This window comes from Ascidia mentula, chromosome 7, assembly GCF_947561715.1.
Source record: "Ascidia mentula chromosome 7, kaAscMent1.1, whole genome shotgun sequence".
Taxonomy (NCBI): domain Eukaryota; kingdom Metazoa; phylum Chordata; class Ascidiacea; order Phlebobranchia; family Ascidiidae; genus Ascidia; species Ascidia mentula.
The window spans coordinates 15,869,863-15,887,195 of NC_138572.1; the positions used below are offsets into that span (position 1 = coordinate 15,869,863).

The window sequence follows — 17,333 nt, forward strand, 5'->3', positions numbered from 1 at the left end:
ATAAAGTATTTGTTGTTGCTGATGCAGTAACTGGTTATTGTATGCGCTGGAGCCTGTATATAGGTAAGACCGAGTGTCTTGATAATACTTTACCAAAAACACACATAATTGTTAAAAATCTAATGGCTCCTTTGCTTGGTAAGCACCACACTGTCTATATGGACAGCTTTTATTCTTCCCCTTTGTTATTTATGGATTTGGCTGAAAATTCCACTGGATCATGTGGAACAGTCTCTTTCAACCGCAAGAAGATGCCAGATGAATTGAAGTTGTCGAAGCTGTCTATGCGAAAGGGTGATGATCCTGTCTTTATGAGATCAGATAAGTTGTTGGCTTGTGCATGGCATGATACTAAACGTGTCACAGTGCTAAGTACAGTGCACAACTCGTCATGTGTAATAAAAAATATTCGATCAAAAACTGAAAGTGGATTTCGTGAAGTGAAAAAGCCATACTGCATAGACTGCTATAATAAATACATGGGTGGAGTGGATCTTTTGGACCAACGTGTGAAAACTTACCTCTTTCCACATCGATCAAGTAAGTGGTACAAAAGAATTTTTGATGCTTTGTTAGGTGTGTGTTTTGTCAATGCACACATAATCCACCAGTTGGTAAAACCAACATGTGACAGGATGTCACTGAAAAATTTTACACATAGTGTTGTATGTAGCCTTGTTGATTATAAAGTATCGCCAAAGTTTTGCCACTTACACAATTGCAACATTTGATAATAAAAGTTGACAAGCAACATGACTGCATTTTTTGTTCTAATAGAGTAACTAAATCAAGGAAGCTGACTATTTATCAGTGTGAACTGTGTAAAGCGTATTTGTGTGCCTTGCTTTAGGGAGTACCATCATTCTGTTCATGTGTAATTATTTTGTAATCATTTTTTTTAATTCTCTGTTTTTTTGTTATTTGTTGTTTTGGTTTTGGTTTTCATTGTCTGTGCATTTTTATGTGTTTATATGTACATGCAATGTTTTCTTGAAGCATTGCAAAAAAAAAAAAGTTTCAAAAATCTTTGTTTGTGTGACATTATGACGTCATTTGATGACGTATGCCAACATGAAGTACATCTTTGGAAAGAGGTAGCCCCAGACTACATTTTTCGTGCAGGCCATATGAAGCTATAGTGAACATATAGTTAGCCAGAACTAAAAAAATACGAGCCCAAGAAAATTTAAGATTTTTATTTGTATAAAAAAATTGGCAAAAAAAATGACAAATATCTCAAAATTTTTCAAAATGAAGGTATCCTTTTTATCATTCAGTTTAAAACTACAATCTATGACCAATCTACCAATGTAAAAATTTGAGCGAAAGGTCAAGTATAACGAAAGATATGCGCAATTGAGTTTGGTACCTCAGAAATGCATGTCCGGCCTATATTTAGGCCCATGGCAACCAAAGTTAATAAGGTACACACACGTTATCTAAGGTACGCGTACAATATGACGAATTATGACACCGATGGGCAAACCACCATAGTCGCTATCCATGCGAACAACTAGCGTGCGACGGTTGGTGGTTGTTTTTAAATTTGCAAATGCAACATGTTACAAAGTTACTTTTGAATGTCAACTGGCGCAAAAAAAGTCGCGTTGTATGATTGAAAACTGTGGAGCAACTGACGCAAAAGCGATTTTTCAAATCGCCTAAAAACACTGTTCAAAAGAAATCATGATGCGCCATGTATTTATTCGTGTAGCCCAAACAGGCAATTAAAGTCCATTAAGGTTTAATTAATGGTGCATTTCTGAAAAAAAAAACTTTTTGCAAAATGCATCTGGAATCGGTTACCATATATGTAATAAGTAATATTAAAAGGTTTATCGGAGCCTGCTGGTTAATTACATTCAATGCGCAGCCCAATATCAACTTTTACGTCGATGAGAATGCCTTCACTGGTTGTCCCACGTGCCAGAGAGAGAGAGAGATAATTTCAATTCCTTTGGGAGATGTATTTGTTCACGGTGGAAGAAAATTTGTGACCTTTCGATGACAGTAGTTATTTGTTCCAAAGTTAAAACGTCACAAAAACCCACAGGCGCATGCTTACTCGTAAATCTTTTAAAATTGAAAGCCTCGTTGCTGGTGATGTCTTACGTCACAATGCCAGGTTAAATAATGTAATTAAATAAAGCCGTATTACAGTTTGGGTGTTGCTTCTTGCTCAAAATTATTTCAAGAAAACTTTGGGATTTTGTAAAAGCTCTCGAATGCAAATAAATGTTTCATGATGTGCAATGATTGTATTTAGAAATGTTAGCCCAAACACACAACCCCTGGCCATTTCATTAACAGAAAAACGGCTTTATTTGTTTTCAAACCTACATAGGGAAATTCCCACAGGACTAATGATGACGTATAAGGATTTTCGGACGGTTAATAGTTGACCCAAAGATGATAAACTACTGTTTAAACAGGTATGTCCACCCATTTCAGCTATAAACCAGTCATTAAAATTAACGCACTTAGCGTTACATTGGAACTTTATGGGCCCATTGTCCAAATACCACAAACACTTCGTCCCAACATTTGCAGAGACTTCAACGACATCACGGTATTAAACGAAATAACATTTTTGAACGAAATTTATTCAAAAATAAGTCAGACCGCTTGCAGATGACAAGTGTGGAACACGCTGAAATGCAATAGGAACTATGACATGCGACAAAGGGGTCTTTATGACGTAACAAATGGCACACACCTCCGGTCTATGACATCACAGTGATGCAAGATACTAATTTGAATTATTCTGTGACAGAATTTCAATTACAATCGCAAGAATTACATTTTGTTTTTTGTTAGCAACGGGAGGTGTGCGCCATTTTAAAACATACACAAGAAGAAGGCTGAAGAATGCGGCACAAGAAACATGTAAACGCCACATTTGAGATGTCAGGAATTTATTTTGAGAATAGTACCTCCAAGATAATGGATAATATTGAGACAAAATTAATTCCAAAACTTCACTGTGATATTTTGTACCGGGTGAACAAGAGTTTATGGTAAATCTTTGTTGTAAAAAACAAAACATTTCAAAATAGTGCACAAAAAATAAGCAGAATCTTGTGTGAAAAGATTTTGAAGAAATCAACTTCCAAAATCAACTGATTGCTTGAACATATCATATCACAATACAAAATTTGCATCATAACTGTGTGCTTGTTTTAATTCACCTATTGTTTATATTAGTTTTTGATTTAAATGTACTGTTTATTGCAGCTGTTATCAAAAAGCAGGAATGATATTTCTGCCAATTTCAGGCATTATCAGAACACAGCGTGAAAGTGATTGTGATGTCACAGTGGCACAATATATACAGGGCGAAGTCTAAATGAAAATACTGAATGATTTAAAGTACGTGTCTTATTTTTTTTTTATGAACAAAATCAACTTGGACTGCAGATGATAATGGGGGAACTGCACTTGCACGAAACCGATATAGGGAATAATAAAACAGTGTTAATCAACTGGCAGTGAACGTAATTTCAAAATATTAAACCCAGAAAAATCTTTTGGCAGTGATGTAAATAATGGCAGTGAAAAGTTATAACATGATCAACAGCAAAATGATTGAATCCATATAAAAACACTTCAGCCGAGAAATTGGTTGTCATGGCAGTAAATCATGGAAAGCATCATCAACAAAAAGCCAATAACGGTTTAAAAAATCACGCAAGCAGCATAAAATTTAACTTGTAAAAAAGTGTCGTTAAAAATTAGTAAAATCACAAACAAAATTACTGCTCTAAATGTTGTATTATTAAGTTGTCAACAGTTTCATGGAAACATGTCACCATGGCTACATGGAAGATAAACTGTGTAATGCTTGCAGAGTTACATCAGATGTAACCCTTGCTAATTTTACAACATTTTCAAAGCAGCTGTGATGATTTTCAGGTGATTTTTAATCATTTGTAATAATTTGGCACTTTGTTGCGTAATGATTCATTTGGCACTACCCTATACAACAATCGACAAACTAAGTGAAAAACTATGAAACTCTATATAAAAAATAGACAAAGAACAGAGTTGACCACAGAGCACTTTGGTGCAGCCACGCAGCAGTTGCAGTCGATTACAGAACACTCACTCTTTTTATAGTTCGTCATGGCCTTGTTGGTTCCACTGAACGAGACCAAAAAATGAAACATCTTCTCTCATGTCGACAATCGTTTCGGGATAAGTTGCAACAATGTGCACTGTGTCATGAGCTCGAAGTTTCCTCACACCTGGAATTGAGTTGTACAAATAAGTTTGTCGAAGTTAATCGGAGGTCAATGTGACACAAATTTCTCAAAACTTTAAAGTTGTGTAAAATATTTCGGTCAGATTTTTTACTTCATTGCTTAACTTAGCAATTAAAGTAGATCCACCTTAAACTGACGAATTGAAAAAGTAACAACACATGCAGATTGCAGCCATGTTCACTATGTTTTACCATATTGAAAATGCATGTAATTAATGCCAATCCACATATACTTGTTAGTGTTTTTACACCAGGTAAATAACAAAGTCTAAAACGGAATATTTAAGTCATGGAAATATTTAACAATGGGCTAAAACAAGAAGTGTAGTGAAATCACAACATTTTTGTTGTAAGCAAGTGAAACAATGTTATTCCACTTTATCTCAGAATTAAGAAAGTAACTTATATTCTGTCAAAGAAAAGCTTTTGAAGCACAAAACGAACTTAACAGAGATTTATGGCACAACTGCCAGCATAGCACACCTAACAATTGGGACCGAGTCAAAATCAAACAAAACCGCATTTTTACGTCACGCAAATATTTGTTCTGCTGTTCCAGTCTTCAAGGCAAGGGTATGGTATGAATGGCACAATCCTAAGTTTGTGGCCCCTTTATTTGAGCACTTGGATTTTCAATATTCATGTCAAATGTCGTTCAGGGCACTTGAGGACAGCATGCTGTTCCTCATCTCTTAGTGGCCAAAAAGCTGACTTACCACATCAAATTTTATGATACAGACCATCAAAAGGGGAAACAACACAGACAAAACATTGTTAAACTAAGCAGCCACTAAAATTTTGTTTGTTTGTTGGCCAAGGTGGAACCGCATAAATTCATGATATTACTAAATCTGACAGAAATCTAAATGTTGTAACATTCAGAATAAAGATGGTAAATTGAAACATATTGAACCCTCTAGAGAATAAAGCGTTTTATTAAGGTTTGGGTGAAAGTCTTTCTTTTCCTCCGGGAATAATTGAAAACAATAACCTCGACATTACATGTATGCAAAGAACAAGTATGTGACTTTTTACCGTGTATCAATTGCGTTGAAGCAACTGCATAATGTTTCAACAGTAAATAAACTACCATAAGAATGTCCCAGCTTTAAAGTTAGCAGAAATTGGCCTAATTGTTACACAAGCTATGAATCCAATTTGATGTTATTGATTAAGGTTAATTACCTGCAGTAAAGCAAGTACTCTTTTCCTCCACTCTTTTGCATTTCAGGAAAGTTTTGCGATTAATTTTTACTTCATGGCTCAAAGAAGTCGTGGGAGATTGGTTCGTTAACAGCTACAAAATTTTGAAAGATTACAAAAAGATATCAATTTAATAAAAAAAACTTTTACGCATTAAACTGAACAAAAAACCATATGTCTAATGTTATATCGGCAAAATAAAAATATTATCGTAAATGACTAAAATAAATTTAAAATGTCCTAAATTTTTGCTGGCATTTTGGTCATTTGACAGAAATTTTTTAGTGAAAAAAAAACCCAGTTTCACACATGTTAAGAATGTTTCAGATTGTGTAAAACGGAACCAAATTCTGTACCTGACTATAGATGTAATATATTCCAGATTTCAGGACTTTTACTGTTCCATTGTGTTGGAAATATCTGAAGTCATTTACTGAGCTCCACGAAGTTCGACTCCAATGATTCAAAACTCCACCTTTTGAAAGAAATTGGACATTAAGACTAACGATAAGGTCAATCCACCATGTGAAAATGTATACTCTCCAAATACCACTTATTGCAAAAAACAAACAGTATCACAAACTTGCACAAATATTTATGCAAAATGGGTATTATCTAGTGTTGATAAAACAATAATTTGCCTCATTATTATAGGTTAACTGCAACATGGAATATCACAGGCTAGACTGGATATGTAACACAAGCCAAAAAAATTCTACATTGACCAGATTGCATTGCAATAATATGATTAATCATAATTCATAATGGCAACATTATCAAATATTAAATTTATTGGAATGCCTGTGAACATGGTAACATAGTATAAAGTAAAATTAAAAAAGAAACACTTTTATTCCACCAGAACTGGTCTCGTGGTAATTTAGTTTGGAAAGTGTAAAACGAACAGACTGGCTTAGGATGGACCAGACCCTGTTCCAGGAAAAGTTTATTTAAAGCCACTCAAACCACAGATTTAAATTGACTTTGCCGGTGGTTGTTGTCATTTTGTTTGGATTACACTGAGATTTGAGAATAATCGCCCCATTATGACACCAAATTATAGGTAATATTAAAAAGTCAAACCATCTTTTAATTAAATCCTTGTGAGAAAGTTCATGTGTTATGAGTAGATTTGAGAAAGGAATAAAACAAATGATTAAGCTGCAAGTATGGGCATCCTATATATTATTACTTAATTAATTTCAAAATGAAACATTTCATGCATTTTGATTTTGACAAAATCATTGGAAGCAAGATAGAAACAAGCGCTTTATTCAACATTGATTTTAATAACTTTTCTGTTGTAATCTTATAATCTTAACAGTGTTTTTGGTTTTTAAACTAGTTTCTTTGCTCACAAAAGCAAACATTTAGTTGGGATCTTTATTACAGTCTGTGTGATTCACAGAGCACATGTACAATGTTAATGATCAGTTTCCAAAATCTTGTTTATTAATATTCTTCCAATAATGCCATGCAACATATTTTCACTGACATTTCTACATTTACAAGCAAGCATCATTAAATACTGACTACAAAGTAACTAATGTCCACACCTAACCACAAAAAAATAATACTTTACCAACAATTTATACTAAAACAAAATGCAATGTGATACATGTAGGGGATTATATTTTAAAATTCATGCTAATTTTTTGGCATATGGTTCTTAACCAAAGGTAGGTGGAGAAAAAATCTTTAGGGTTAAATTCATAAAAATTTACTACATTTATAATAGGAGGTGCTGCAAATTGTTGGTCATTTCAAAGGGAAACCGACATGGAAAATGATTAAGAATCACTGGCCTTAGCATACGGTGACAATGAAGCCACACTTTGAAAAATATCCAACAATGGGATTCACTTACGTGTGTCTGACTGAACATTTGCAGAACCGTCGCCTTGCAAATGAATAAGAGACATCGAAACCTGACAAAGGTAATATAAATAGTTTAAATATTTGAACAGCGTGCATAAGCGCCATGACATAAAAAGTTTAGGGCAGGCAGGAAAGGTATACTTTGCTGCAGGAAGTGGTTGTAAGAAATTAAACACTTCTGAGCACATGTTATAGCGTTTTTTGACACAAAACATTCCAATTTTGTAGAACAATGGGAGGCGTTGTAGAATGTTACTTTATTCTTCGCTCATTCACAAAAAGCACATGGTACATATTGTTGCTTCATTTTCAATCAAAAATTAAGCTACTTTCCCAAAATGTTTACTTCTCAAAATTCTTTTGTCATAAAAAAAACACCTAAACAAACCTAAATTCCCCCAAAATAAACAAACTTACACTTTGCCCTGGTGGTCCAGCAACACCAGGTAGACCTGTCAAACCTTGAGGGCCGGGTGGTCCAGGCGGACCCTCGGGGCCAACCTGTCCTATTCCGGGTGGTCCGGAAGGGCCTGTTTCTCCCGGAGGACCCCTAGCACCTGGTGAACCATCTCTTCCGTCCCTACCATCTCGGCCATGTGTATGAAAGCCTAAAAAAAATCATCAACAAATTTTAATCTAAAAAAATAATAATGTAAGTTCTACGGAATGTTGTTCCATCAATTTTATTAAAACTCTATGATTTTTTTAGTAAAGAAAATTTACATACTTGCTACGTACGATTCAGTTGTTGTGCAAATAAAACACACACAATCACAAAACAACATAGTTTTTGGCTAAGTCGCTGGTTTAATAAAAAAGCAAAGCATTTTTTTCAACGGCAGTTTTATATAAAGTTACCGTCGTGAGGATGTCCATCATGTCTGCGTGGTCTGGTGAATTTTTCGTTCACGCTTGGTGTTCCAGCAAAAGGTTCTATTTCCTTCAAAACAAAAAAAACATTTTAAAAAAAAAAGGAAAAAAAATAAATGAATTCTGTTTAAATTCACCAAGAAGATGAGTACATCTAGAAAACTTGTGATTTAAATTACTGGGTTTATCACCTTGTTATACTGCAAATTACAATAGTGTTGCATATTAATACTTAGCATATTTTTTCTCTAGTAGCATTTCTTTCTGCAAGCTTTACAGGTGTGAAGGTTTATAAATTCAGGTGTGCAGCTTAAATAATACAACATGAACATACATATGTAGAATTGAACTTTGATATTTTTAAAATGATTTAGAGATGACAAAGAATAAACACTGTTGTGGAGTAATTAACTGTTTGCATCCAGTACAATACACTGTTATTTGTGTTGTTGTGACATCAATACTTTATTTATGCATATATATACCTTTTCTAACTTAATAATCTGTTCTTCTGGCAAAGATAAAACGTAACTAAAATAAAACGTAACCATTACCTTGAGGAAGCCTTGATGAATAACAGGCGAAACGTCGGTGAATAAAGTTACGTTTTATCTTTGCCAGAAGAACAGATTATTAAGTTACAATATGCCTGGCAGCAACAAAAACATTGTATACCTTTTCTGTTGGTTTTCCAACATATTTTTGTGCTAAAATATTGGAAAAAGAAGATTTGACAGTTTCTTTGCTCAAACAGGACTCCTGCAGTACCTACAAAAAATGCATAAGATAATTATTACATCTTTTTCGCACCCCCAAGAAAATTACAAAAGTAAACACTGAAGCTTTTAAGCAAAAGATGAAAACTTCTTGAAAAAAAAACTGACCTTAAACTCCGACTGAAGTTGTAATATTTCTTGTGAAAGATGGAAATACATCAAAGCACCAAAAACTACAACCATCAGACAGAAAATGATGGAAGCAGCAACAAAAACACATGACAATTTTTTGGTTATTTTCAGGCTGCTTCTACTTCTTGTTGTTGTGCTGCAGTAAGTTTTACACTTTTTTGTGCGAAGCTCACAGGCTGTGCATGGCTGCAACGCTTCAGAATCGCTCATATCAGAAATGTTGATAGTGTTGTTGTTCGACGCCATTTGACAAGTTGAATGTTTCGATTTAGAAAACCTGTCGGATTTGTGGTTAACTTCGGTGTCTTCAACTCTCAGCTGTTTTTTTCATTGTTTAAATCTCTCCAGCAAATCGACAACTTGGTTGTTACTTGTTAGGTTGAATATGGTAAACCAAGCTTTGAAACTATTGTAAGTTTTTAACAAAACAAGCAGAATCAGCACAGAAACGTGGTAGTTTCCTACTGTACAAAGTAAAACTAACAGGTACCCAAACTAACATGCAAAAAAACGTCTGTTAAAAATTCTTGAAAAAATGCTACATTCAATGATTATCTGTTTAAGTCCGTTTAAAAACAGCAATAAAACACTTGGATTGCAAAAAAGCGTGCTATAACCAACCACATAACGTCGCTGTCTTAGTTTAAGCGCTGGAGATTAAACTTAAACAAACACACCAAATCACTGCTCTGGATTCCAAAAGTACACCGAACTCGTCTCGGCAGTAACCTCTGCAAATAAATGCAGCAACACTAAATCAACGGGATATCAACCAAACAGCGAGTTCGGTTTTCGCGCGAGATGCGTTTCCTGTGATCACGTGTTCGATCAACTGGCGCGAGTTAATTGTTACGTCACGACCCTTGCAAGAAACTGGGCGCGAAAAAGGGGACAAGAAATATTTAGTCGGACATTGTTTGTTCCCCGGTCGTTGGGGCAACAATGAAACCAGTCAATGAGCAAAAAACCTTTTTTGCGTTTTCTTCACTTCGAGAGAAACTTTTTTGCAGGATTTGAGGTAAAATTGTAAACAACACTTTATCCAAAGCGTCAGAAAATCTAAATTTTTAAAAGGTCAAAAGAAAATCGTATTTCTTATACCTTTGGTTTAACTTCAAAATAAAAGTAGTTCCTTGCAATTATAAAACTGAAGCTTAAAAATTACCGCTATGTTTTTGTCCTAATATTTTTTTCTGGCAGTTTTCTTGTTGCGGATTACTTTGCCAGTAACTGAAGAACAAAGAAAGGCAAGATTGATAGCATCAAAACAAAGGCTGCCACGGCAACAATCTCTCACTTTTTTTTCGCTTTTTGGTAAAAACAAAATTCGCTTTTAGCAGGAAAATATACTAAGACTGTTTAAATGATTGGTTTTTGCTTTTGCAAAACTGGCGATGAACGTGGCATTTACTTGCAACACAAACTGTGAGCAATTAATCTTCAAAATAAAAGTTATTTCTAGAAAAATACCAGCCTACCACGAGCACGGATACGTCATTAATACCGCGATCAGTTAATATATCTCATTTAATTTCATTCAAACATTTATCTTCGGCTACGTCTAAGTTCGTGGTGGTTCTTCAACAAATGTATCCTAACTCGATAGCCTGATCAAGAGTTGAGTGTTTTGAAAACACGCTTGGACAACGAAAGTGGTGAAGTAGCGCCGTTCCATGCTTGCACGAATATGTTCCAAGGTCACATGTCCAACCGATTTTTTCTGGCTTGTGTTTAGCGTTTTTGTGGTTCAAATCCTCATATTACATACACTAGAAGTCATTTTTCAGCCACACGTTTTGACTACATGACCACACATCGCTCCTTGTAAAGTGATTTGATTTTGAGGCAATCTTATAAGCAATGAATATAACCTTTATTGGCATTTAAAGAACATTTTAAATTACCATTAACGCTCAGAATGCATCGCAATTGTCACTGAATAAATGCCACACACGAAAAAATTCTCCAGTTAAATTGGAACTCAATGTCCTTCACAATTTTTAAATTTTCCTTTTAACAATACAAATTATGTGAGCTGCATACAGATGGCCACTGTTTCGACCTGACAATGATTGTATATAGTTATCACAACGTGGAATTCTTTGCCTTTTCGTTTGGCCGTCAAGATCGTCCATATTCACACCAAGTTGCATTAATGAGACCAAACAGGTCAAAACAGTAGCCGTCTGTCTGCAGTTCACATAGTTTTCTGTAATGTTTGTATAAACCAATGCTCCACTGGATGATTTCTACTCAGTATAATATTATAATAATAATTTCTACTTAGAATAACAATAATTCCTCAGAATAATAACAAACATGTTAAAATTCTTCGTCACAATTTTATCCGAAATGTAGGTAAAAACGAAAAAAATATTTTTTGATTAATTTCTAGAACATATGTAATCAACGCTGAAAGTATAGGTAGAGTATGTCTATATGTAAACGCTTGATTTACAAAAGCAATGCTGTCAAAATTGAAATGTCAGAGATCATGCTTAGTACACAAAAGGCCCACTAAAATAATACGTCGCACACATGGACAAATTACATTGTATGACGGTCCGTTAAGTAGATATTACACAAAGTTTAGCATTCGCAACATAATTCAAACCAAATTTTTAAAATGACGCAAAATATCTTTGCTTCTTTTTGGTTTTGCGTTTGGAATTCAAACCTCGGCATCAAGAAGTTCGAGCATTTCGAAAACAGTGACGAATATATTCTGCTGTATGTTAAGCTTGCTGGAACCATTTTCGTGCAAAAAACATGAACATATGCTGTATGTTATATCGTGTACCACCAGGAGACCCCATGGTAGCACCAAGCATGTCCGGTAAAAAATATAAATGGACATTCGTGTTGAAAAGTCTTAACAGGTAAAAAGCAGCTACAAAAAGCGTTGGTTGTACATACGTAGCAATAACCTAAGCAGCAACAATACTTGATGATTTTCTAATGACGTCACAAACATTGCAATAATAGATTCTTGAATATTTGCAGTTAAAAATGTTAAATAACTCCGGAAAATCCCAAATATTCGACCGGAATCGCATACTCCCGCACTTTCGACATGGGGTAATTCCCGGTTTTTCTCGTCCTTGAATTGGTGCCGAAACATTTTTCATCGCAAATTCGCCGGGTTGGATCGATGTAAAGTAAATCGCCTACTCTCAGTTCGATGTCGTCACTTCCGGACGGTGGATCGTGATCTTCCGTCACTTCCTGGTTTCTTGGACGTTGGCCATAGTACATGTAGCCGTCGTCCATCGAATTAGCAGTGACGTCATCATAGTCTCTTTGAGCAATACTGAGAGTGTAGACCAGGCGTCCAACCTAAAACACAGATCATTTTACTTTTATTGCAATGCGAGGTTTACATAATCAGCAGTGCTTTTTCTACTTGCAAAGAATTTGTTCTTCTGGAAAATTAAACCTAGATTATTGTTTACCAACGTTCCGCCTGTTATTCAACTATTTCATGTTTTATAAGGGAAAGATTCTTTTACATATGTGGCGTTAGAAAAAGGTCGATTTCGGAAAGAAAATATTGAATGTTGATACTTTCACATAGGTCTACTATATTTCACATCCAAACTTATGAAAAATCGCCTTTACGATATTGAATGGAAGATATTTCCATCTTGTCGAATAAGATTTGCTGCCTTGTTTGGTGACATTATATAAAAAAAACAAATAAGTTCACAAATAAGACAGAGCATTGTTACATATTATTTGGCCGTTAGCATGGTATGGGGTAGAAAAGGCTTAAAATACATCTTGACTTGAGTGGCGCAAATCATGAACAACAAACTTTGAGGGATGAATATCAAAACAAGTTACGCCGTTGATTATTTTCAATATATTTTCAACTTCGATTCAAAACATGATTTCACAATTGACATAAAGTTCGTGACCACGTGGTTCCTTTCATTGCAAATCAAATCAATTATAACGGGAAATGCGAGGTGTCATAACTACATAACTCCAATCCAGAACCAGACAATGAGCATAAATCTGTGTAGGCAGTGGTAAAAGCGTTCTCTTACATTTGAGCTAAACGTGCAAACCAGATGATTTGAATCCGCAAGCAGTTTCATGTCTATCGTAATGCCGTGAAAACCGTTATAACGAACGCGGTTGCCTTTAACTGTTGCGGCTTGAGTGTGTTCTGCCACAGTCAGGAACTTGTAGTCCGGATATCTAGAGAAAGAACATTTGTTGAATTTAACAACCAAAAGCAGTATTTTCTTGCAAATCCTTGTTAAAATTTCGTCCTGGTGATTGGCCAGAGGTCAAGTGACGTTACAAGTAACTTGCTTGGGTGATGGAAAACGTCTCACCCACCATCCACTCATAATCCAACCACATCCCCGCTTGCAACGGAGCAAGAATGAATTTTCGAAAATGCGCACAAACTTTCAGGAAACCAGATATTTAAACGCCTTGATTTCACCAAATTAGACAGGGTAGTTGTAGAACATTTGCTGTCACAAAATTCGTGACTTGAAACAGCACAGTCTGGTGTTTTTAAATTGATTTGTCTCAAAAAGTAGCAAAATACAAGATTACGTGATTTTTGACTGATATCAACTGCAGTAATTATACAAGCAGCGATTTAAGTTACAGATACCGAAAGTTTAAACTTGCATTTTTGATTATTATTGAGGTAAAATGTAATGCAAATGGACGAAGCAATGCCTTTGCTTTCAACCTCAAGATTGCGCCACTTGAAAAGTTTTACTTTAAAATGAAAGTGATAAAATTTAAAAGAAATTAATATTTGAATTAAAATAGTTTGTCAATCTCAGTAATCAATTCAAAAATATTTTCTGGGATTTCAGTTTCATACTGACTTGCTTTTTGCCTCCTCCAAAACTTTTGGCGAATCTGTGGCCAAAAACACGCGCCTTGGCACTTCGCTGTGCATTTCGCTGTAGCGATCAAACCATGTGATCACGTGAGCCATATATTGTTCCAGACCAAATGATTTTGCTTCTTCATTAAGTTTGTCTCCTCTACGAACGTGAACACTGGAATGAAATACGTGAGCGTATGAGTGAAGAAAAAATAGTGAATACAGCCTATATTAAAATATGCAGAAATTATAGTATTGTTGAAATACATGCAATATTTGTAAGTGTTTCACAAGTAATAGTCAGCTGCAAGTGCATGTTACAAAATGGAGAATGAGTAAATTTTATCCCTTTTAAGGTTACGGTATTATGAACAATATACGGAAATAAGGACTATATTTGAAGGATTGCATTACTGCCTACAAGCAGTTTTCATATTTAACCATTTAACCAGGCCACGCCCGAAAGCCGCCTAAATACGAAAAAAATTAATTGAAATTTTTTTACCCAACGACTGGTTTTGTGAAGTCGATAGACTTCTTCAATCTCGCAATTTCTTCTACCAGCTAAGGTTTTAACCTCATGATGTAGGACAGGACTTGACCGATCCACCAGTAATGAGGAAATCGATGAACTTCTTGAACCACATTTTTCAACTCTGTCGGCATCGTGTAGGGAGCGTAGGAGGTAAAGGGGTCAAAAGCACCCCTGATATCAAGTCTGACCACCCTTATTTCGTGAGTGGTTTCATGAGTTCCATTACCTGAACGGAAACAATGCGGATTTTATTTTCCTCTATATTTTTCTGTTGTTACCAACGATTCGTCTGCCATCCAGCGAGACCCTAGAGCAGATGTCGGGAACCTATGGCTCGCGAGCCAGATGTGGCTCTTTAGATGACGACATCTGGCTCAAAGATGAATATAAGTTGGCATTTCTGAGCACGGTTATCAAGAACAAAAGTTTTTCTGTAATTTTCTATGGCGTAACAATCGTGTTAAGAAATGCCAGGCGTGTTTTTACGCTTATTCTTGGTGAGCGCAATAATGTAGTTTCAGGTCACTTGGTGGGGCAGTCGACCCCTAATCCAGTACTGTATTGTTGTGAAACTCACGGGAGATTGGCAGCATTGGTCGAAGAAAACCTGATGGGGATTTGTGGCCTGGATATTCTGGGTTCAAAACCAGGTGAGGTCAAAAACCAAACTCACCTTCGATGTGTGGAGAAGATTGAATTTCGTCATTGGTAATTTCGGGACAAGAATCGCTAATCGGAAGGTAGGTGGCGTCATGGAGCTCCTTCGAATACTCTGGTGTCGTCACACGAAACCTCAATGTTCGGTTCGTTCCGATCGCCAGAAACAAACAAATCCCGAGGTGGTGAAGTTGGCATGCGTTTCCTCCCCCGGCTCCAAGAGTACACAGAAGCTGACGGGCTTCAGAACACTTTTCTGGGTTCTGTGAGAATCAACAATATTTGTGGATGGAAATGTCCGCACTAGAATAAAACCACGAAACGGATTCGAATCCCCGGCAAGTCACCAGACCTCGTTAACTCGAATCCACTTAATCTGCAAACTTCAGACTCCGCTACAGAATTTTAAAATGAATTTGTTGAGAGAGTAAAAAAAAACATTTTTTTACGTAAGATCGAAGCGCAGAGAATGTGGCAATTGTTACGCAACGACGTGTGAATTTCTTCGTTAAATATACAGTTTATTTTAGTGGCTCTAAAATTTACATGCTTCGTGCTGCCCCAATACAGTAACGTCCAAGCCCCGTATCTCCCTGTTTATCAATAAATAGGAATTCTACTATCACGCAGTCAGTGCCGACGTCGTTCCTTTGTTCCCAAAATCATAAAGATAGAAAAAATGATTTTTTTCGAAAAAATAATTGCAAAAAACTCAAAAGAATGATGATGACCCATGTATACATGGTATTAAGATAATGTTTCTTTACCTGGAGTTTGTGAATTTGTTTCTGCACGATCTCTCTCAGTTGTGCCAACTTGCTTAAACTTTTTCCAAAGCTTGTGTTGGAATCAAGGCTGAAAAAAAACGCAAATTTAGTTTTTGATATTAAATATTTTTCCATGAGGTATAGCGGGTGTTCCGCAACGGACAAATGCAGTCATAACATTGTAAACGCAGTTTTTAACATGTGAACGAAATTAACGTGTTTAAATGAAACTGACCTTTGATAAAATCTTTCGAGAACCAGGACAGCAACAACAGCACTGATACAGCATATTGCAAATTTCCTTCGTCGTAAGATAGTCATTAAGCTTGAGCAGTGATTCCCAACCTACCAGCACTTGGAGGTAAAACAATTTCGACGCGTACCACCTAGTTGAATGTTACAAAGTAACCTAGGGGATGAAGTAACAAACATTTTAAAATCACTTACCATTTTTCAAATTTGAACTATATCCGTAAATTAGGGAAAGGTGCTCCCGTACCACTTGAAATGCCGTCGCGTACCAGGACTAGTGTTACGCGTACCACCGGTTGGGAAACACTGAGCTAGAGGTTACTATAGCAACATTTGCTGTGTACCAATACACGGGCGCATGCTGTTCTTATTCCTGAAAATGTATTGTAAATGCACATAAACCTCGGCAGACTAACGACTGCCAACCTTATTATGTGAAATATGTATACATAGCTGTTACACTGCTATTTTTGTTGCCAGGCATACTAATTAATCGGAATTGCTCTTCTCGCACTTAGTTTCTAAAGTGTTTATTTGAAACCAACGTTTCGTCTGCCATCCGGCGAGACTTATTCAGGGTTGATGCTTCACTGTTGACATAACCTTGAAGAAGTCTCGCCGGATGACAGACGAAACGTTGGTTTCAAATAAACACTTTAGAAACTAAGAGCCAGAAGAGCAATTCCTATTATATAGCTGTTACAGTTGGTTAAGTTTCAAAGGAGCGCGTGTATTTTTATTCCGGATTTCGTTTCTTTCCGGATTTCGATTGAAAGCATCAAAACAAAGGCTGCCACGGCAACAATCTCTCACTTTTTTTTCGCTTTTTGGTAAAAACAAAATTCGCTTTTAGCAGGAAAACATACTAAGACTGTTCAAATTATTGGTTTTTGCTTTTGCAAAACTGGCGATGAACGTGGCATTTACTTGCAACATAAACTGTGAGCAATTAATCTTACAAAATAAAAGTTATTTCTAGAAAAATACCAGCCTACCACGAGCACGGATACGTCATTAATACCGCGATCAGTTAATATATCTCATTTAATTTTATTCAAACATTTATCTTCGGCTACGTCTAAGATTGTGGTGGTTCTTCAACAAATGTAACTCGATAGCCTGATCAAGAGGTGAGTGTTTTGAA

The 17,333-nt window shown here is 35.9% G+C and overlaps 2 protein-coding genes across 2 annotated transcripts; both read right to left on the reverse strand.

The window, feature by feature from the left end:
- Positions 1-2,627: 2,627 nt before the first annotated feature.
- Positions 2,628-9,611, reverse strand: LOC145908437 (uncharacterized). The gene is made up of 8 exons (XM_082995717.1): positions 9,097-9,611; positions 8,888-8,980; positions 8,201-8,282; positions 7,760-7,950; positions 7,332-7,392; positions 5,821-5,939; positions 5,447-5,558; positions 2,628-4,244 (listed from the first exon to the last, which is right to left on the reverse strand). Exons 1-8 carry the CDS (start codon positions 9,364-9,366, stop codon positions 4,111-4,113), a joined length of 1,062 nt encoding a protein of 353 aa, XP_082851843.1. The 5' UTR covers positions 9,367-9,611; the 3' UTR covers positions 2,628-4,110.
- Positions 9,612-12,132: 2,521 nt separating this feature from the next.
- Positions 12,133-16,258, reverse strand: LOC145909673 (alpha-(1,6)-fucosyltransferase-like). Its single transcript, XM_082997028.1, has 7 exons — positions 16,173-16,258; positions 15,938-16,025; positions 15,187-15,433; positions 14,556-14,739; positions 13,977-14,153; positions 13,170-13,323; positions 12,133-12,456 (listed from the first exon to the last, which is right to left on the reverse strand). The coding sequence occupies exons 1-7, from the start codon at positions 16,256-16,258 to the stop codon at positions 12,133-12,135; spliced, it is 1,260 nt and encodes a 419-aa protein (XP_082853154.1).
- Positions 16,259-17,333: the final 1,075 nt, after the last annotated feature.

What these genes read in the sequence shown, in the direction of transcription:
- LOC145908437 (XM_082995717.1), bottom strand. Translation starts at nt 9,366, where the DNA reads ATGGCGTCGAACAACAACACTATCAACATTTCTGATATGAGCGATTCT. An exon ending in CTGGACCACCAGGGCAAAGT is followed by an intron (nt 7,393 to 7,759) that starts GTAAGTTTGTTT and finishes TACCTTTGTCAG; the next exon opens with GTTTCGATGTCTCTTATTCA. An exon ending in TATATTACATCTATAGTCAG is followed by an intron (nt 5,559 to 5,820) that starts GTACAGAATTTG and finishes AAAATTTTGTAG; the next exon opens with CTGTTAACGAACCAATCTCC.
- LOC145909673 (XM_082997028.1), bottom strand. Translation starts at nt 16,258, where the DNA reads ATGACTATCTTACGACGAAGGAAATTTGCAATATGCTGTATCAGTGCT. An exon ending in AACAAATTCACAAACTCCAG is followed by an intron (nt 15,434 to 15,937) that starts GTAAAGAAACAT and finishes TGATTCTCACAG; the next exon opens with AACCCAGAAAAGTGTTCTGA. An exon ending in GTCCTGTCCTACATCATGAG is followed by an intron (nt 14,154 to 14,555) that starts GTTAAAACCTTA and finishes ATTTCATTCCAG; the next exon opens with TGTTCACGTTCGTAGAGGAG.